At 48.3% G+C, this 15,877-nt stretch overlaps 1 protein-coding gene across 4 annotated transcripts; it reads left to right on the top strand.

Moving 5' to 3' along the window:
* The first annotated feature begins 69 nt into the window (after positions 1 to 69).
* LOC113571198 (transcriptional repressor p66-beta-like) lies at positions 70 to 14,744 on the top strand. 4 transcript variants are annotated; one of them, XM_027000015.3, is made up of 12 exons: positions 226 to 386; positions 772 to 883; positions 8,784 to 9,218; positions 10,148 to 10,274; positions 10,376 to 10,507; positions 11,434 to 11,565; positions 11,865 to 12,035; positions 12,281 to 12,659; positions 13,153 to 13,355; positions 13,500 to 13,610; positions 13,835 to 14,045; positions 14,324 to 14,744. In XM_027000015.3, exons 3-12 carry the CDS (start codon positions 8,785 to 8,787, stop codon positions 14,458 to 14,460), a joined length of 2,037 nt encoding a protein of 678 aa, XP_026855816.3. In that variant the 5' UTR covers positions 226 to 386; positions 772 to 883; position 8,784; the 3' UTR covers positions 14,461 to 14,744. The 4 variants fall into 4 exon arrangements, with proteins under 4 accessions (XP_081552009.1, XP_026855816.3, XP_081552010.1 ...); XM_081695883.1 differs by lacking the exons at positions 226 to 386; positions 772 to 883 and adding an exon at positions 70 to 219; XM_081695884.1 differs by lacking the exon at positions 772 to 883.
* The last annotated feature ends 1,133 nt before the right edge of the window (positions 14,745 to 15,877 follow it).

Below are 15,877 nucleotides of genomic sequence, written 5' to 3'. Positions count from 1 at the left end.
GACAACAAACCGTAACACGAGTACGTCATCGACACCCGCACCGACCAATAACTCTCCCGTCTGCGCGGCCACCGAGGGGGACGAGCGCTCGACGGGGCCCAATCAAAGCTTTTGTGTTGCTCGCCGGTGCCGGGACCAGTCGCCAGAGGTAACGGCAGCGTCTCAGCATCCCCAAACGAAACCGAAGTGAGAGGAACCTGCGGGGTAAAGGCGAGGAAGGTGAGACCGAGGATGCAGTCGCGGCCCGTGCAAAGTGAAGTCGCTTAAAAAAAAAGAAAAAAAAAAAAGAAAAAAGAAAAAAAAGGATCTTTGCAGAGTGACGGAGAGAAGGCGTGCTGATGATATAGCAAAGCACAACCGCTCCTCGAAACTGGATGTTTCATACAGTGAGATTTGTTTTTAGTTACTTAAAAGATCGCATAGAGGTGTTAACAATCCCGTGAAAGTAAATGGACATCACAGTCCTACTTATTGGAATGTGTCATAGGTGATGCGTTTTCTTCGCAGTTGCAAGTTTCAGCAGCGATTTCTGACAGTCGAATGATTTTTATCCACGTAACGCTGAGATCTGCTTTATTGTTTCTTCGTGCGTCTCTTGGGGTTAACCCAGATTGGTTAAAAAAAATGCGTTCTCCCTTCTGCGCAAGTACAGTAGCGGCGTTGTAAACATATTCAAACGGGAACGTACGGCGAATTTACGATTTAATGCGATTTTATTTATTATTATTAAAAAAAAATTTTTTTGCATTTAAATTATTATTTTTTTTTTAGCCAAGTTTGATTTCGCGCGATGTATATCGCTGTAAGTTGTGGACGGCAGAGCTCGCGGTGTAGCGCTCGCGCCGTGGGATAACATAAAGGGATCACACCATCAGCCATTTACGTAAGTGGAGACGTGTTCGCCCTCAACTTGTTTCGAGAGCATGCAAATGGCTACCTTGTAATGTCCTATTTATCACTGCGTGATGGTGGTGGGGATCGTGAGAGTCGTACTGCCAAAAGTGGTCGATCGTGGATCGTAACGGGGCTTTAGGACCAGTAACCCAGTTTGGTTGTTCGGTTCGGTTCGGTCTTTTCTTTCTTTTCTTTCTTTCTTTCTTTCTTTCTTTCTTCTTGGTTTTTTTTTTTTTTTTTTTTTTTTTTTTTTTTTTTTTTTTTTTTTAAACGAACCGATTGTCGCAGTGGTAGGTTTGCGTTGTTTGTACGTGGAGCTACATTCAGTCCAAAGGAAACACGGGAACTGAGAATTCAGTAGTCTGAATTGTTTAGAGTTGTTCGTGGTCAGCGGAGCCATTTGGATGAACATCTAGCGCCAAACACTTAGTGCACATCATCTTGCTGGCGGTGGGCTAGAGCTGACAATAATAGACACTTGCACCAAGTGACCCCCACTCCCTTTAGTTAATAGACTGACTTGAAAAGATGACTTTTACATCTGACATTTATCTCCAGGCTGGTTGCTTTTGCTAGGAATCTGAATCAGCCAAGTGCGGGTTGTCGTGTATCTTGGTAAAAATTGGTTCTTAAGAAAATTAACAGAAAGCAGAACCAGAACATTATGTATATTTGTAAGAATTATTTGTAAGAATCCTTATCCACCTAACTGATCCAGAAGCCCTTACTCAGACTCCAACTGAAGCTGTTTAGACACACCTGGTCCACTGTTTGATTGTGTTGAGTTTATACATGCTTTCAAGTTTATACATACTCATTTTTTACCCCGATGACTCTTCTGAATGAGGTGTGAGTCTGTCAGCACCATGGATCGAAGTGTATAGCGTTTAATATGATTAGTCTGCTGGTATGTTGCAAATTGCTGGACATGCATGTAAGAGTGTGGCTGTTTGACAGTGGTTGTAAGGTGGACTTGGAAAGTGGAGCTTGGCAATCTTATCCAAAAAGATAAGATAAGATATGAATTCTTATCTTGTTGGCAAAGTGACACTTATGACAACTATGTTGAACACGGTTTGTTATTAAAGTATGTTATACATAGTCTGGTCTGTAATAGGGTACCTTGTTAAACTCTAAGCAAAACAGAAAATCAAAGAGAATAAACAGTTTAGGTGGCAAAACTACAGTATTTTTATACTGGCTTGTGTTTAGAATGATTATTGAAAGGCACCTTTTGATGGATGTATTGTGCCAAGTCTGTCTTTGACTTACTTCGGCATACGTCTAACCTCATAACCCTGTATGTTCAGTGCTATAGCCTGTATGAAGTATTTAAGGTTTTTGATGGTCGCCTTGAAGCCTTAAAGTTGAAGCCTTGAACTCTATTATGGTGACATTTGTTCAGTGGTTTTAAAGAAAGTAACTCAGTCACCTGACACCATTTCGGGTTCTAGCTGTCTTTATTATATTTAACATTCTTTTGTTTCATTTTATGCATGTGAAAATCAGATGCCAAGTAGAACTTTAGGCCTTGAGAGTCAAAGTTTACTTCAGGCCTTTTTTTTCCCGCCCCTCAAAGTGCCATTTTCACACACACGAATGTGTGTTTTTGTGTGTGTGTGTAGACTTTTGCATGTGAGTATGTAAATGTGATGTGCTGACCACTGTGAAGGATAATTCACTATCCTGCAGTTAGGCGTCCCACCTGAACTAGACAGAGTCTTTTTCACTTGGCATTTTGGTTTTGAAAAGACAAAGACTTGGCAGGTCTTAAAGGAGCGCAAGCAGTGCAGTGACAGTAGTGATCTCTCTCTCTCTCTCTCTCTCTCTCTCTCTCTCTTCTTCTTCTTTTCTCCCTCTGCCTACTTTAACTGGGTCTTAAGCCAGAGTCTCTCATGTCATTGGAATGTGCCACAATTGATCATTTTGCTCATACAAGACACATACAGCTGTTCCACCTCCACCGGGCATGTGTGTACACACACACACACACACACACACACACACACACACACATATATACAGTCACAGAATCCCCAAGTGTAAACTTACAGTTGATCATATGACCCTCACCCCCACCCCCCCAATGTCTGGGATCCGTCCTAATCCCGCTCACTCGCTCTCGCACACACTTAATGGAAAACAGGAGGCCCGTTCTGGAGCCCAGGCCTGCAGTGGCCTCCCTAATGCGCCGCACGCCAGAACGACAACGCTTCCCAAGGCTGTTGCAACAAACATGGCTGGAGACGCGTGCTTGGTTTCACCAGCAGCCATATATATCATTGACCGGAAAGATGCATGGACCACCTTTGGGGACCTCGTAACTGGAATTGGCAAGGAACCATGGCCTGGGGTGACCCTGCTTTGTGCAGCACCTCCACGCCTGGCGGTTGATCCGTGTGTTGGGGTGTCGTGTGTTTGTGGGCCGAGGGCCCGGCCTACGCTCAGGGCTTCTGAAGCATCTGCAGGCAGCTCCCTGCTATTTGCAGTCTTAGACAAAAAAGCTGCGCTTTGTTTCGGGGACTTCTTCCCATTTAGCTTAACCTCTCTCTCTCTCTCTCTCTCCTTCTTTCTCCTTCTCTTTCTTTCTCGTTCTGTGCCTCGCTCCCTCTGTCCAAGGCCAGTCCTCCGTCCATCCATGTTTGCCTTGGGCTACTGCAGAAATTAAATTGATTAGTGATACCGGCTAAAAATAGATGTCCCGGTTGCCATGGCAACCCCTGGGCCGCAGTTGTTGCCTTGTTTGATGAGGACCTGTGCTTAAGTGTGGTAGTGGCGAGCGGCGACGCGGACGGTCGGACGCCACGCCCCGAGTGGCGGGTCGACACGGGCCCGCTGGTTGTGTCCTCCCCCGAGCGTCCCTTTTCCCAGGGCTGACCTGGCAGGGTGTTCCCTTTCTCAGCTTGAAACCCGCTCTCCCTCAGGTGAGCTCGTCTCCGAGGATGCCTGCCCTCTCATGCATAAGCAGCATGATGGGAGAGGGAGCTGAGGATGGTTGGGGAGCGCTGCGCCCCCAGCCTGTAAGAGAGAGGCTTTGGAATCCGCTCCGCACAAATTAGCAGCACGCCCGTCCTCTTTGCTGGCAGTCCGCTGCCGCTGTGCGCGCGCTCGTGCTCGTGTGTGTGTGTATTGTGGCGTGCGTGTGTGTGTGTGTGTGTGTGTGTGTGTGTGTGTGGGTTGGTGAATGGCGATGAGGATGAAGTGCTGTCAGTTGGCGGCTCTGGCGCTCATGCCAGATCTTCCATTTGGTGGGCAGGCTCTGCGCACCCGCGCCCCTGCTTCCTACGTGTGGGTGGCTTGATCAGATCTCCAGTTTGGTTTGGTGGCTGGTCTTTTGTTATCTAATCTCATCGCCATTCATGCACATATTGTAAATATGTCATTAGATTACACTTCCTCCACTTGCTTAACCCCCCACCCCCCCACCCTTCCTGACGCCATTATATCGGTGGTGTTAGATCTGTAGATTATTTGGCACTGATGCATTCTCCAGCGATGTGCTCACGTCGGTGAGTTGGAAACGAAGCTTTTGGTCGCCGGCGCTGGCCAGGCTGGTGGAGCTGTCTCGGCTGCGTGTACAGTAGGACGGAACGCCTGCTGCGCTGCCCGCCCTGTTGTTCCTCTCCTCGTTCGGCTGCCAGCTCTTAAAAGGTGCCCGGCGCTGAGCGCTGCAGAGTTTGAATAGCAGAGTTAAAGGTTAATGAATGGCTGAAATGTTGGGAGCACGTCGGCGGGTTTCTGCCTCTTCGTTTGCTGTTGCAGGAACAGCGGAATGCTAGCAGCTCCTTGGAAGAGAGTCCTGCTCTGGCTGTGAGGAAGAACGTTAGCCGTTCTCTCCTGTGCGTGTATAGCTTGTGTTTTCTTTAGTTTTGTCTTCGGATGCAAAGGAGCAGTGTGGAACTAAGCTGTGCCCTGCCCTGCCATACCCTGCCCAGTCGTCGTGTGTGTGTCCGCGTGCGTTTGTGCGCGTGATCATCGGTTTTGTTGAGTGTTCAGCTTGGTGTTTTATACCTTTTGTAGTTCACAATATATCGCTGTCACAATTACCCACTTCAGTCCTTGTTTTCTATGCGTTTGCTTGCTGGTGCTCTCGGCGCAGTCACTTGAAGCCTGCATTCTTCTGAACGTGGTCACGCGGCACAGTGGACAGGCCCTGCTCCTCATAGAGGCTTCATATGACAGTGGTAAAGGTCCGCCATGATGACCCGCACCGAGGCGCAGGAGAGGGGACGCAGCCCCCTTCTATCTTCCAGCACAGTTTCGCCCGGCACGGCGCAGGGTGTGCCTGGGGTTCGAACCTGTGGCCGAGTTACCGGGCATGCATCACCAGGGCTGTGATGTGTTTTAAGGGTGTGAGCCCAGGGCAGGAAGATGGCCAATAAAAAACAAACATATGTGCTCTTTATTAAAGACTCATCTCATTCTGCTTCTCCCTGCGTGTGAGTTTGCATTATTACTAATGATTTGATATCCACATCTGAGTGTTTGGTTTTATTATGGGATGTATGTGTTCCTTGCTATTTCCTTCACATGCTCTCTCTCCCTCCCTCCTTAAGGCTCTCTCTCTCTCTCTCTCTCTCTCTCTCTCGTTAGCCTGGCCTTTGTGACAGCACGTTGCCAGAGCGCGATGTGGACTCTCAGCAGATCTGTCTGCATTACAATAACACTTTATACAATTTATTTGCGCTTTGGCCCTCTGCACTAAGAGAATTACTCTGTATTCGCCAGTGGAAAAAAGCATCTTTGATTGTAGCATAGATATCAGTAACCAAGACCATGAGAGCGCAAATAAACTATGGCCATCGTGGATATATTCCATATTTGCCTATCAAGTATTTTAGGTCGGCGGAATTCCTGTTTTTTTAAGGTTTTCTTTCTCGTCATTTATTTTGGGGAAAATTTAATTACACTTTAACTGCCTAATAAAAATGATTGGTAGACCAAAAGTATTAATAAAACTATTTTCTCGCAGTCTTGGAAACATTTCTTTGAAATTCAGAAGGAGAACAAATCACGTCAACGTCTCGGACACTTTCACCCATCCCAGACGGTGCAGCTAAGATTACTGCCAAGTTAATGTTTTTCTGCCTTCGCATTATGTCCTCTTATTCCTCTCGATAAACTGGACAGAAGCAGAAGCTAATAGGTTAATCAAATAGTTTAATCAAATAACTAAGTGCTTATTTGGAAACATGGCGGCATATAGCTGGTTGAGGTGTTGCGCATGCGTGTGTGTGTGTGTGTGTGTAAGACTGCGTAGCTGTGTAGAGCAGAAAGGGTGGGGGCTGGGTTCACTGAGCCCGAACTGCCCAGTACAGTAGAGCGAGCTCTTTGATTGGCAGGCAGATGCAGAGTGAGCAGAGAGGAGTGTGGGGGAGGGGCAGGAGGAGGTATCGCTACACATGTGTGCCAGTCACTGAGCTCGGGCTGGCTCTCTGCTGGCATTTTAAAACTGTACTTTTTTTGTGTGTGCGCGTATGAGTGTCAGATTGTGAGAGTGGATTTGTGTGTATCCATGTGCCTGTGAGAGACAGAGAAAGTGAGAAAGCAAAAGTGTTTGTGCGTGCGTGCGTGTGTGTGTGTGTGTGTGTGTGTGTGTGTGTGAGTGTGTGTGTGAGTGTACGCGAGTGTACACGCAGGGGGGAGGGGGAAGTCTGAGCTAACAAAGGATCCCCACACACTGGCATGACTTGGGCTTCCGTGTGGATGTTCCTTTGTGTGGCGAGGACTGTGAGTCAGGCACTGTTCACCCTGCTCGGCCAACCTCGGCACACCCTGCGCCTGCTCTTACTCCTCCGCAAACACACACCAGATATGCACCCGATACACACACGCTATGTATTAAACACATTCGTTTGGCTTGTCTGGAGAGGGGGACGGGTTGCTTTGAAAAAAAACTCATCTGCTTAAGGAATGCAGAGGGTATAGGGTGTGTGCCTGTGTGCCTGTGTGCCTGTGTGCGTGTGTGTGTGTGTGTGTGTGTGTGTGTGTGTGTGTGTGTGTGTGTGTGTGTGTGTGTGTGTGTGCGTGTGCATTTGAGCATGTCGTTTACCGTACCTCCATCTTAGCACCTCCTTTCCCCTGCGATGCCAGAGCTGCTGGAGGCGTGTGAGGACTGTTGACTGGCAGAGCGCCCAGCGCTGTGCGTGTATAGAGGGAGTGTGTGTGTGTGTGTGTGTGTGTGTGCGCGCGCATATCCATGCGGTTGTGTCTGTGTGTGCAACTATGGCCTGTGCATGTATAAAGAAAGTAGGAAGCTGATTGGGGGAGAGAGAGAATATGAGAGAAGCAGCGATTATGTATTTGAAAAGAAAACGAGGGAGGACTCTTTGGAGAGGGTGTCACTTTTGACAATGAATGCATCATGCTCAAATAACAAGGCACACTCCGATTGGTTACTTTTTGCGAAGGTTTGGCTGGCTACTGCTCCGTTGTGTCATATAGCCGCACTGATTGATACGTTCGATGGTTTTACCTCCACAGGTTTTTCTTTTTAACCAGCATCACAGGAGTACTTCTCTCGCTCCCGTCTCAGACGGAGGGAAGCAGTAGGCTTGCAGCAATAAAACCGCTAGATCTCCATAAGTACCCCAACTATCAGTGCCAGTACACAAGCAGTAGTGACAGAGATACCAGAAGATTTTGAATTATACCTGTGATTTTGAATTATTCCTCCATCTGCTTCGTCTTCGCCTTCGTCTTCGTCATTTCATTCTAATGCACGCGTTTACTTCGAAAGCCAGGCAGCACTGTGAGGTCCAGGGCCGTGAGCCAATCCCAGACCGCACAGTGGCTGGGTGCTGTGGTTTCAGGCCCGCGGAGTGGCAGCCCAGGCTAACAGATTAGCGTTAGGGCTGTTGGACTTTGATGCAGGTACACTTGCTGACTTGCTCACTCAGCTCTGTTCAACGCGTCGGCATGTAGAAAGCGGTAATTTTGAAAAACGCTCCAAAACCAGATTCCTCTGAACTAGTCAAAGACGATTATATCTGAGAAGCATGTCTAATGTGCCGTTTGCTTCAGATGATCTGTGTATTGAAAGAAGTGTTTTGTAGGCCTTGCAAAAGGGCAGACTGTTTCCATTTTCTTTTTCTTTCTTTCGTGCTTTCTTCGCTCTGTCTTTCTTTCTTTCCTGACACATGGAAGTAAAGCAGAGAGCTGTTGCAGTGCTCGGGATGGCTGCGGCTATGACGTGAACGTTACGTCTGATCCGTATTGTGTACGACTAATCAGGAACGTGTGTCTCCTTCATCTATCTTCAACCTGGCTATACCTTACATTGTACAGTGTTTCCCTTCTTCATATGAACGTTGCTTTTAGGCAAAGGACATTCTGTAGGTCTTTCCACAGTACATAGTAATTTGATTTTTCTCCTGGTTGGGTTTCTTATGCAATATTAATTGTACATTTTCAGTAGGGGGCCCAAGAACAAGTGCGGATCTATTAGGAGCGTTTATGGTTCTTAAAAATTCATGGATCGAGCTCGAGACACAAGAATCTACCGTAAATGATGCAACGAACTTCTGGTTTTTTTTAAAGCGGCAAGCTCTTTAGTTACATTTTTATTGCTAGTAAAGAATAATGATAAGAAAAAAAAACATATTTTATGTCTTAATAGGGAAATATTGCTTTATTATCCTAGGAGGCAGAAGGTATTATTGTGGGGGATCTGTATTCTACACCACCATTTTACTACAAAATAAAATCAAGTCAAGTCTCTTGTAGTTTCATGGAGCTCTCCAAATTTATTTGGTGACAGGTTAGTTTTAGCACAAATTATTTGTGCCAGAAATCCCATGTGTTTTGTCAAATGGCAAATTCTTGAGCTGTATTTTTTTGTTTTGTTTTGTTTTTTTTGTGTGTGTTTTGGGGTGTTTCACCTCTTCCAGGATGGACCGCATGAGTGAGGAAGCCCTGCGACTGAACCTACTGAAGCGTGGTCTGGAGGTGGTGGATGAGCGTGGCCGCCCTCAGGACGATATCCTGCCCAAGCGCCTCAAAGTGGAGGGCCATGAAGCCATGGAGCGGCTCAAGATGCTGGCCCTGCTGAAGCGCAAGGACCTGGGCAGTCTGGAGGGCAGCTCTGGGGCCCTGGGCGACCTTCGGGGCGACCTTCGGGGTGACCTTCGGGGCGACCTGAGAGGCGACCTGAGAGGCGACTTGCGGGGCATGGCCGGCGGTAGCCACACCCCACTGGCGTACGCCACATACGAGGAGAAGCTGAATGGCAGCGTGAGGGCGCCGCCCACTGCCCACTCCCTGGTGACCCGTGGCGGGAAGGAGAACATCAGCGACGAGCCCGTGGACATGAGTGCTAAGAGGAGGTGAGCGCAGGAGAGCAGGCTTCAGAGTCACTGGACGACTCTAAAAAACTTGTCTCCCAGTGCATCTGCTCTCTCAGTGAGACTCTTATGTTCAGCTGTCAACCAGTGTGCTGGAAAATGAAAGAGGTGGATTTGGCAAAAATTGGAAAGCACAGTACAATTTTGGCTGTTACCTGTTTTTTTTGCCTACATGTCACAGAGATCTGATTTTTTTTTCTAAGTATATTTTCAAATCATACGATTAAGACATGCTTATATGTGGTCCTATGCAGGACGTATACAGAATATGATCCATAGCTATATGACCCCAGAGCAAACTATGTCCCAACACATGGTACTTCTCTCCTGTCCTCTCACCTTGGTCTGTGCACATCTGTCCACAGTAGTGACTAGCTGCTGAAGGCCTGTGCACATCTGTCCACAGTAGTGACTAGCTGCTGAAGGCCTGTGCACATCTGTCCACAGTAGTGACTAGCTGCTGAAGGAGCTACAGCCATTTCTATCTTTATCCTAAACATCTGAGGAAACGCAGCATGTCATCTTTTCAGCAAACACTTGTAACACCAGTTTATTCCTTTTAGTATTTCAGTGATGTTTGTAGATGTTATTGTTCACGTATTCGAGTTAGTTTACACGACCTTATTGTTATTGTAAATGCGAACATCTGGGCCATTTCAGGTCAGAGGTGTGTTTACACTGATGACGCGTCACTTGCGAACACTGAATGTGAACAGTCAAGGCAAAAAGATCGGATCCGAGTCAAAACATTAAAGCCTGTAATGTGAACAAAGCTCCGGAGGTCTTGCAGATGAGGTTAATGTAACAGCCAGCAGCAAGCTACCATTCCTACCAAATAGCGTTTGCGTGAGAAGATCCGGGGTTTTGCCCATGGCCACCTGCTGACCCTGAGATGCTGTTTGTGGTGTCAGTGTCGTGGATCGAGATCGCCACACCCCGTCTCCAGACGTGATCGTCCTGTCCGACAATGAGGCGTCCAGCCCTAAAGGAGCGGGCAGAGAGGAGCGGGCCAAACCCGTCAACCTGGACATGTTCAAGGTACCGAGGGCGTGTGGGGAGGGGCTCACAGCCGAGCGTCGGGAGGTGACGTGTCGGCTGCGTATGGAGCGCATACGTGTGTTTGTGTGCGTGTGTTGCAGGGGAAGAGTGTAGCGGAGCGACAGCGGGTGATCAAGGCCCTGAGGGAGGAGCTGAGGCTGGAGGAGGCCCGTCTTGTGCTCCTGAAGAAACTCAGACAGTCTCAGCTACAGAAGGAGAACCTCGCCCACAAGGTCTCTCCCTCCCTCCCTCCTCTCTCTCCCTCTCTCTCTGTTTCTTTCTATGTTCCCTTTTTTCAACATTTTTACGACAGCTTACATGTGCAGCTTATTAATCAGGGGAGTGCTGTATTCAGTAAAATTCAGGTTCTTTATTTTTGGAAGGCCGGGACGCTGGGAAGTTTACTTTGGTTATGTGGAACGTCCCCCATACGTGTTTTAAATGAAGTATAGCTGCTGGACAGGTATGGTTGCTGCAGACTCGTGTCTCACCATCTGTGTCCACCTAAGCAGAATGATGTAATATCAGATCTCGGCGTCTGATTGGCAGAGGCAGGCTACTGTTTACACAGATAGTGTCCCTTCGTTGTTCTTTTCCAGAAAGAGGGACTGTGGAGTGGAAGTATGGAATGGTAGGGAAGCCTGTTAGATCAGTTAAAAAAAAAAAAGTACATCACACTTCATGGGTCAGGAATCAGCATTCTGTATGGGCTAAGTCAGAATTTTATTTAAATGTAACATAATACTTTGAGCTAAGAACAAAAAAGGCTCAAATTATGCAGACATTTTTTTTCACACAGGGAGCATCACAAAATGCTTGTTGTAAGATTTAATGTATTTTTTCTGCTTTTGTGCTTTTAAATTATTGAGGAATATCAAAAATTAATCTTATCACTGTGATAAATTTATTGTAATAAATGTTTAATGGTAACAGGAAAAAGCTCAGTAGTATCTAACGTGTCAAAACCTGAGCATTTTAAATAATGAGAACACTGGAACTTTATGGCAGTCTTCACTCTGTGCATTTATTATATGTTGGAGTGTAGGAGTTATTGCCAAACCTTTGCCAAACCTTTTTGAAAATGTACTGGAATTGAACAGGTTATGGTAAGTGGTTTGTCAGGTGGGCGGGCACTCTGACGCGTGTGTAAATGTGCCAGGTGTCCGTGGTGCAGAGCAGTACTTCCTCCGTGCAGCCCTCCAGCCACGCCTCCCAAGCCAGCGCCAAGCTGCCAGTCAGAGCCGGTCACACTCACCACAGTGGTGACTCGCAAAGCCTCCGTGCTGCCCAGGTCAGGAGTGCGTGCACACACACACACACACACACACACACACACACACACACACACACTCCATTGCACAAACCAGCTCAGTGTTCGCCGCCCAACACATACACGAGTACGTACAGCAGGGCTTCTGGATGAAAAGGCGTCGTGTAGCGTGTGGCCTGTGAAGGAGCCGTGTGAGTGCAACTTCATAAGGTTCATGAAACATCAGCGGGTATGCACAGCCCGTGACTGCCATCTCATGGCCGGGAATAAAACTGGCGAAGATGCCGAGGTGTGTGTAGTGAGCGTTTATCTCTGCGCAGGGTCAGAGTGTGATCCGCTCCGCGGCCAGCACCTCTGTGCCCCAGATGATGATGTCGCAGCGCGTGGTTGCCCCGAGCCCGGGGCAGCTGCAGGGCCAAAGGGTGGCGGCCAAAGCAAGCAGCATGCGCACGCCCACGGCCAGCATCGGCAGCTCTGTCGCCTACCAGCAGGTACTGCCTGCAAATGCATGAATGTGTGCGTGTGTGTGTGTGAGAGAGACAGGTTATTATACAAACCCACTGGCACCTATTACAGGGTTCTAGTCAGTTTATTTTGTTTATCCGACACTATCCTGACTGCTCTTAGCGAGACATTTTGCACTTCAAACAGCAATTAACACGTGTGTGTGTGTGTGTGTGTGTGTGTGTGTGTGTGTGTGTGTGTGTGTGTGTGTGTGTGTGTGTTTGTTTTGCAGGCATCCAGTCAGCAGGTGTCGGTGTCACAGCGGTCCAGTTCCTCTTCTATGTACATGAACTTAGCGCACATGCAGGCAGTAGGCGTGGCCGGAATGGCTGGCGGGGTAGGTGTGGCTGGGGTGACGGGCGGGGTGGGCGTGGCCGGGGTGGGCTCCTCCCCGCTGGCCAGCGCTAGCTCCAGCTCTGTGGCGGATGTGGCCAGCAGTCAGGCTGCAGCCAAGCTGGCGCTACGCAAGCAGCTGGAGAAAACGCTGCTGGAGATCCCGCTGCCCAAGCCGCCCGCGCCCCTGCTCCACTTCCTGCCCTCCGCTGCCAACTCCGAGTTCATCTACCTGCTTGGCTTGGAGGAGGTGGTGCAGAGCGTCCTCGACAGCCAGGGTGAGAGCCGAAGCCTCAAAACGGGCGGCACCCCGGGCTAGCCCGCGCATGGGCCGCGCTCTGGGCTATGCTCTGGGCTGCCCTGAACTTGTGTGTCTTTGGTATTTGTTTTTTATTTCTAGCAGAGTAGCTCTACGCACTGGTGGCTTCTTGAGTTCAGTAGTTCAGTAGCACCATCTGCCTGCCGAGCCACCTTCTTGTCACATATTGTGCACCCACCGTTCTTTTATTAAAATGCCCCCACACAGCTTTGCCCTCTAAAATCGGGGTCCTTATGAAAGCCATATGCTCTATGTATATTTCGTATTGTACATTATCCATAAATTAACACTAGAGCCTCTCTAGGCTTGTGCTGATACGTTTTGCATCTTAATATTTATAAATAGCTTTTTCCCCTTCAGACTACTGAATTTGTGTGTGTGTGTGTGTGTGTGTGTGTGTGTGTGTGTGTGTGTGTGTGTGTGTGTGTGTGTGTGTGTGTGTGTGTGTGTAGGTAAGCTGCGTGGGCCATTTGGTGGTATGGAACCCTTTGCTTGTGCTCAGTGCAAGACTGACTTCACTCCGCACTGGAAGCAGGAGAAGGGTGGGCGCATCCTCTGTGAGACATGCATGACGTCCAATCAGAAGAAGGCCCTAAAAGCCGAGCACACCAACAGGCTGAAGAACGCCTTTGTGAAAGCTCTGCAGCAAGAGCAGGTACTGAAGAGGAGGACCTGGAAGCAGCTGCAGCTAACTGACCCAGCTACAGAGCAGAACACAAAGATTCCTCCGCTCATGTACAGTTGCTTGTTGTCTTTCTGTGTGTGTGTGTGTGTGTGTGTGTGTGTGTGTGTGTCGTAGGAAATTGAGCAGAGGTTGCAGCAGCAGGCTGCCTTATCCACCAGCCCCACGGTGTCTGCAGCCAGTGTGAACAAAGCCGAGTCCATGATCAGACACCACACCATCAGACAGGTAGACACACACACACACACACACACACACACACACACACACACACTACACTGTTCATCGTCATTGTAAAATCAATATGCACCTCCTCCATGTGTTCCCTGAATAAAAACCTTCTTTGGAGGCAGGCAAAGAGAAAACATCTTTGACAGTCTTCTGAGGAGGTTCGTCCCGTAGTGACACCCCAGGCTGGTGTGCATCACGTGCATGTGTATTGGTGCCCGCAGGCCTCTCAGACGCAGGCTGCTCCATCCCAAGTGTCCGCGCAGCGTACTGCGCCCCCTGCTGGCTCTGGGTCGGCGCACGGCGTGCTCTCCAGCTTTGCCCAGGCCTCCCAGCTCACCCTGCCTGGCGGCATTATGGGAATGAGCGGCAAACACTCGGCCTCCAGCGCCCGGGCGCAGCACGACAGCCGACACCAGCTCTACAGCATCCCCGGTAAGCACATGCTCGTGGGCGTTGTCCTGTGCATCTTCCTTGGAAAAATTTGAAGTCCTCGCTGGCTGGCGGTCTTCTGCTCAAACTTTGTTCTGCATTAATTAAGGCTCATTGACAAAGTAGGTGGCAAAGTAAATGTAGATTTGGCATGTCAAAGATTATATCATAGTCAGTGACTGACAGGGACATGCAAATGCTATGAGTAGATCTCCGCCTGTCTCACCTTCTCTCTCTTCCTCTCTGCTTCTTTCTCATCAATGTCTCTCTGTCTCATCTAGGAGTGAACATTGCCTACTTGAGCCCTGGTGCTGTTGGAGGTCATAAGTCGTCCAGCTTAGCAGACAGGCAGCGAGAGTACCTGCTGGACATGATCCCACCCCGCTCCATATCCCAGTCCATTACTGGGCAAAAATAAACCTCCGCCCTCACACCTGCACACACACGCACACACCCGAGTTAACAGAAACTCATTCACACATACTCTATCTCTCACTCACTCACATACACACGCGCGTGCACACACACACACACACACACACACACACACACACAGCCACTCTTCTCAATACAAATTTACACATGCTTTCTCTCTCTTTCTCCCTAACTCACTTAGTGAAGTGCACGCACTTACACGCGCGTGCACGCACTTACACACGCGCGTGCACACACACACACACACACACACACACACACAGCCACTCTTCTCAATACAAATTTACACATGCTTTCTCTCTCTTTCTCCCTAACTCACTTAGTGAAGTGCACGCACTTACACGCGCGTGCACGCACTTACACACGCGCGTGCACACACACACACACACACACACACACACACAGCCACTCTTCTCAATACAAATTTACACATGCTTTCTCTCTCTTTCTCCCTAACTCACTTAGTGAAGTGCACGCACTTACACACGCGCGTGCACGCGCACACACGCCATCCCTATTTCCTGTTGCATGCAGTGCCTGTCTGTCTGCTTACAAGCTAATCTTTCTGTGTAACACAATCAGTGACTGTAAGTGGTGAACTCCAGTCACTCTCTGCAAGTATGCAAACCCCCTCCACACAGCTTCACTCCATGCTCTCCCGTCACTCCACACCGCTATCACTCTGAACGGGGGGGTGTGGATACGCTTTTCCTTATGATGTCTTTTTAATTTCAGCATTGATATTTTGGAGGTGGGTGTGGATGTGGCTGTGTGTCTGACCGGGTGCAAAATGTGTGGTACCAGTGTGTACAGTGAGAGAAAAACTCCAGGTAAATGCATTGAAACTTTTGTAAATCTGCATCGAATGAATTTAAATGTACAACATAATTTTTCTTTCCCTGAAAGCAACTATCATTGCTTTAAAAGAAGATGGGATTTAAATGAATATGCTTTTTATTCTAATATCACTATGTGGAGAGCTTTGGTTTCCATGGATACTTTTAGCTGAAACTGCAATACCTGATCACCGTATCCTAAAGGTGGCTTTCCTAAGTGTTCTGGTCTGTGAAGACTCCGTGGAAACGCCATCACTGTCAGGGCACTTCTTGTTTCCAGGGTTCTGTTTCAGCTTGGCCTGGTACGCGAGTCTTCTGAGTTGCCAGTTATTGATTTGTGATGTATTATACACTCAGACTGCTGCCAGGCCACATTGACCATCTCACCCTCCTCCCTCCTAACACATGCACGCACTTTACGCAAGCTCACGTGGACGTATATCGTTTATTTTATGGTGATCTCCAAATGCGTCAGTCCAGATCATTTTCAGATGGAAATACTTAGAATGAAGTTGATGGAAGTCCATCTTCGACTTTACAGAATCTGTAAGTCAGGCTGTTACT

Source organism: Electrophorus electricus, chromosome 14 (genome assembly GCF_041902795.1).
Source record: "Electrophorus electricus isolate QZ-2024a chromosome 14, ASM4190279v1, whole genome shotgun sequence".
NCBI lineage: Eukaryota > Metazoa > Chordata > Actinopteri > Gymnotiformes > Gymnotidae > Electrophorus > Electrophorus electricus.
Note: the sequence above shows the minus strand (reverse complement) of the source record. Positions and strands in the feature narration are given on the sequence as shown.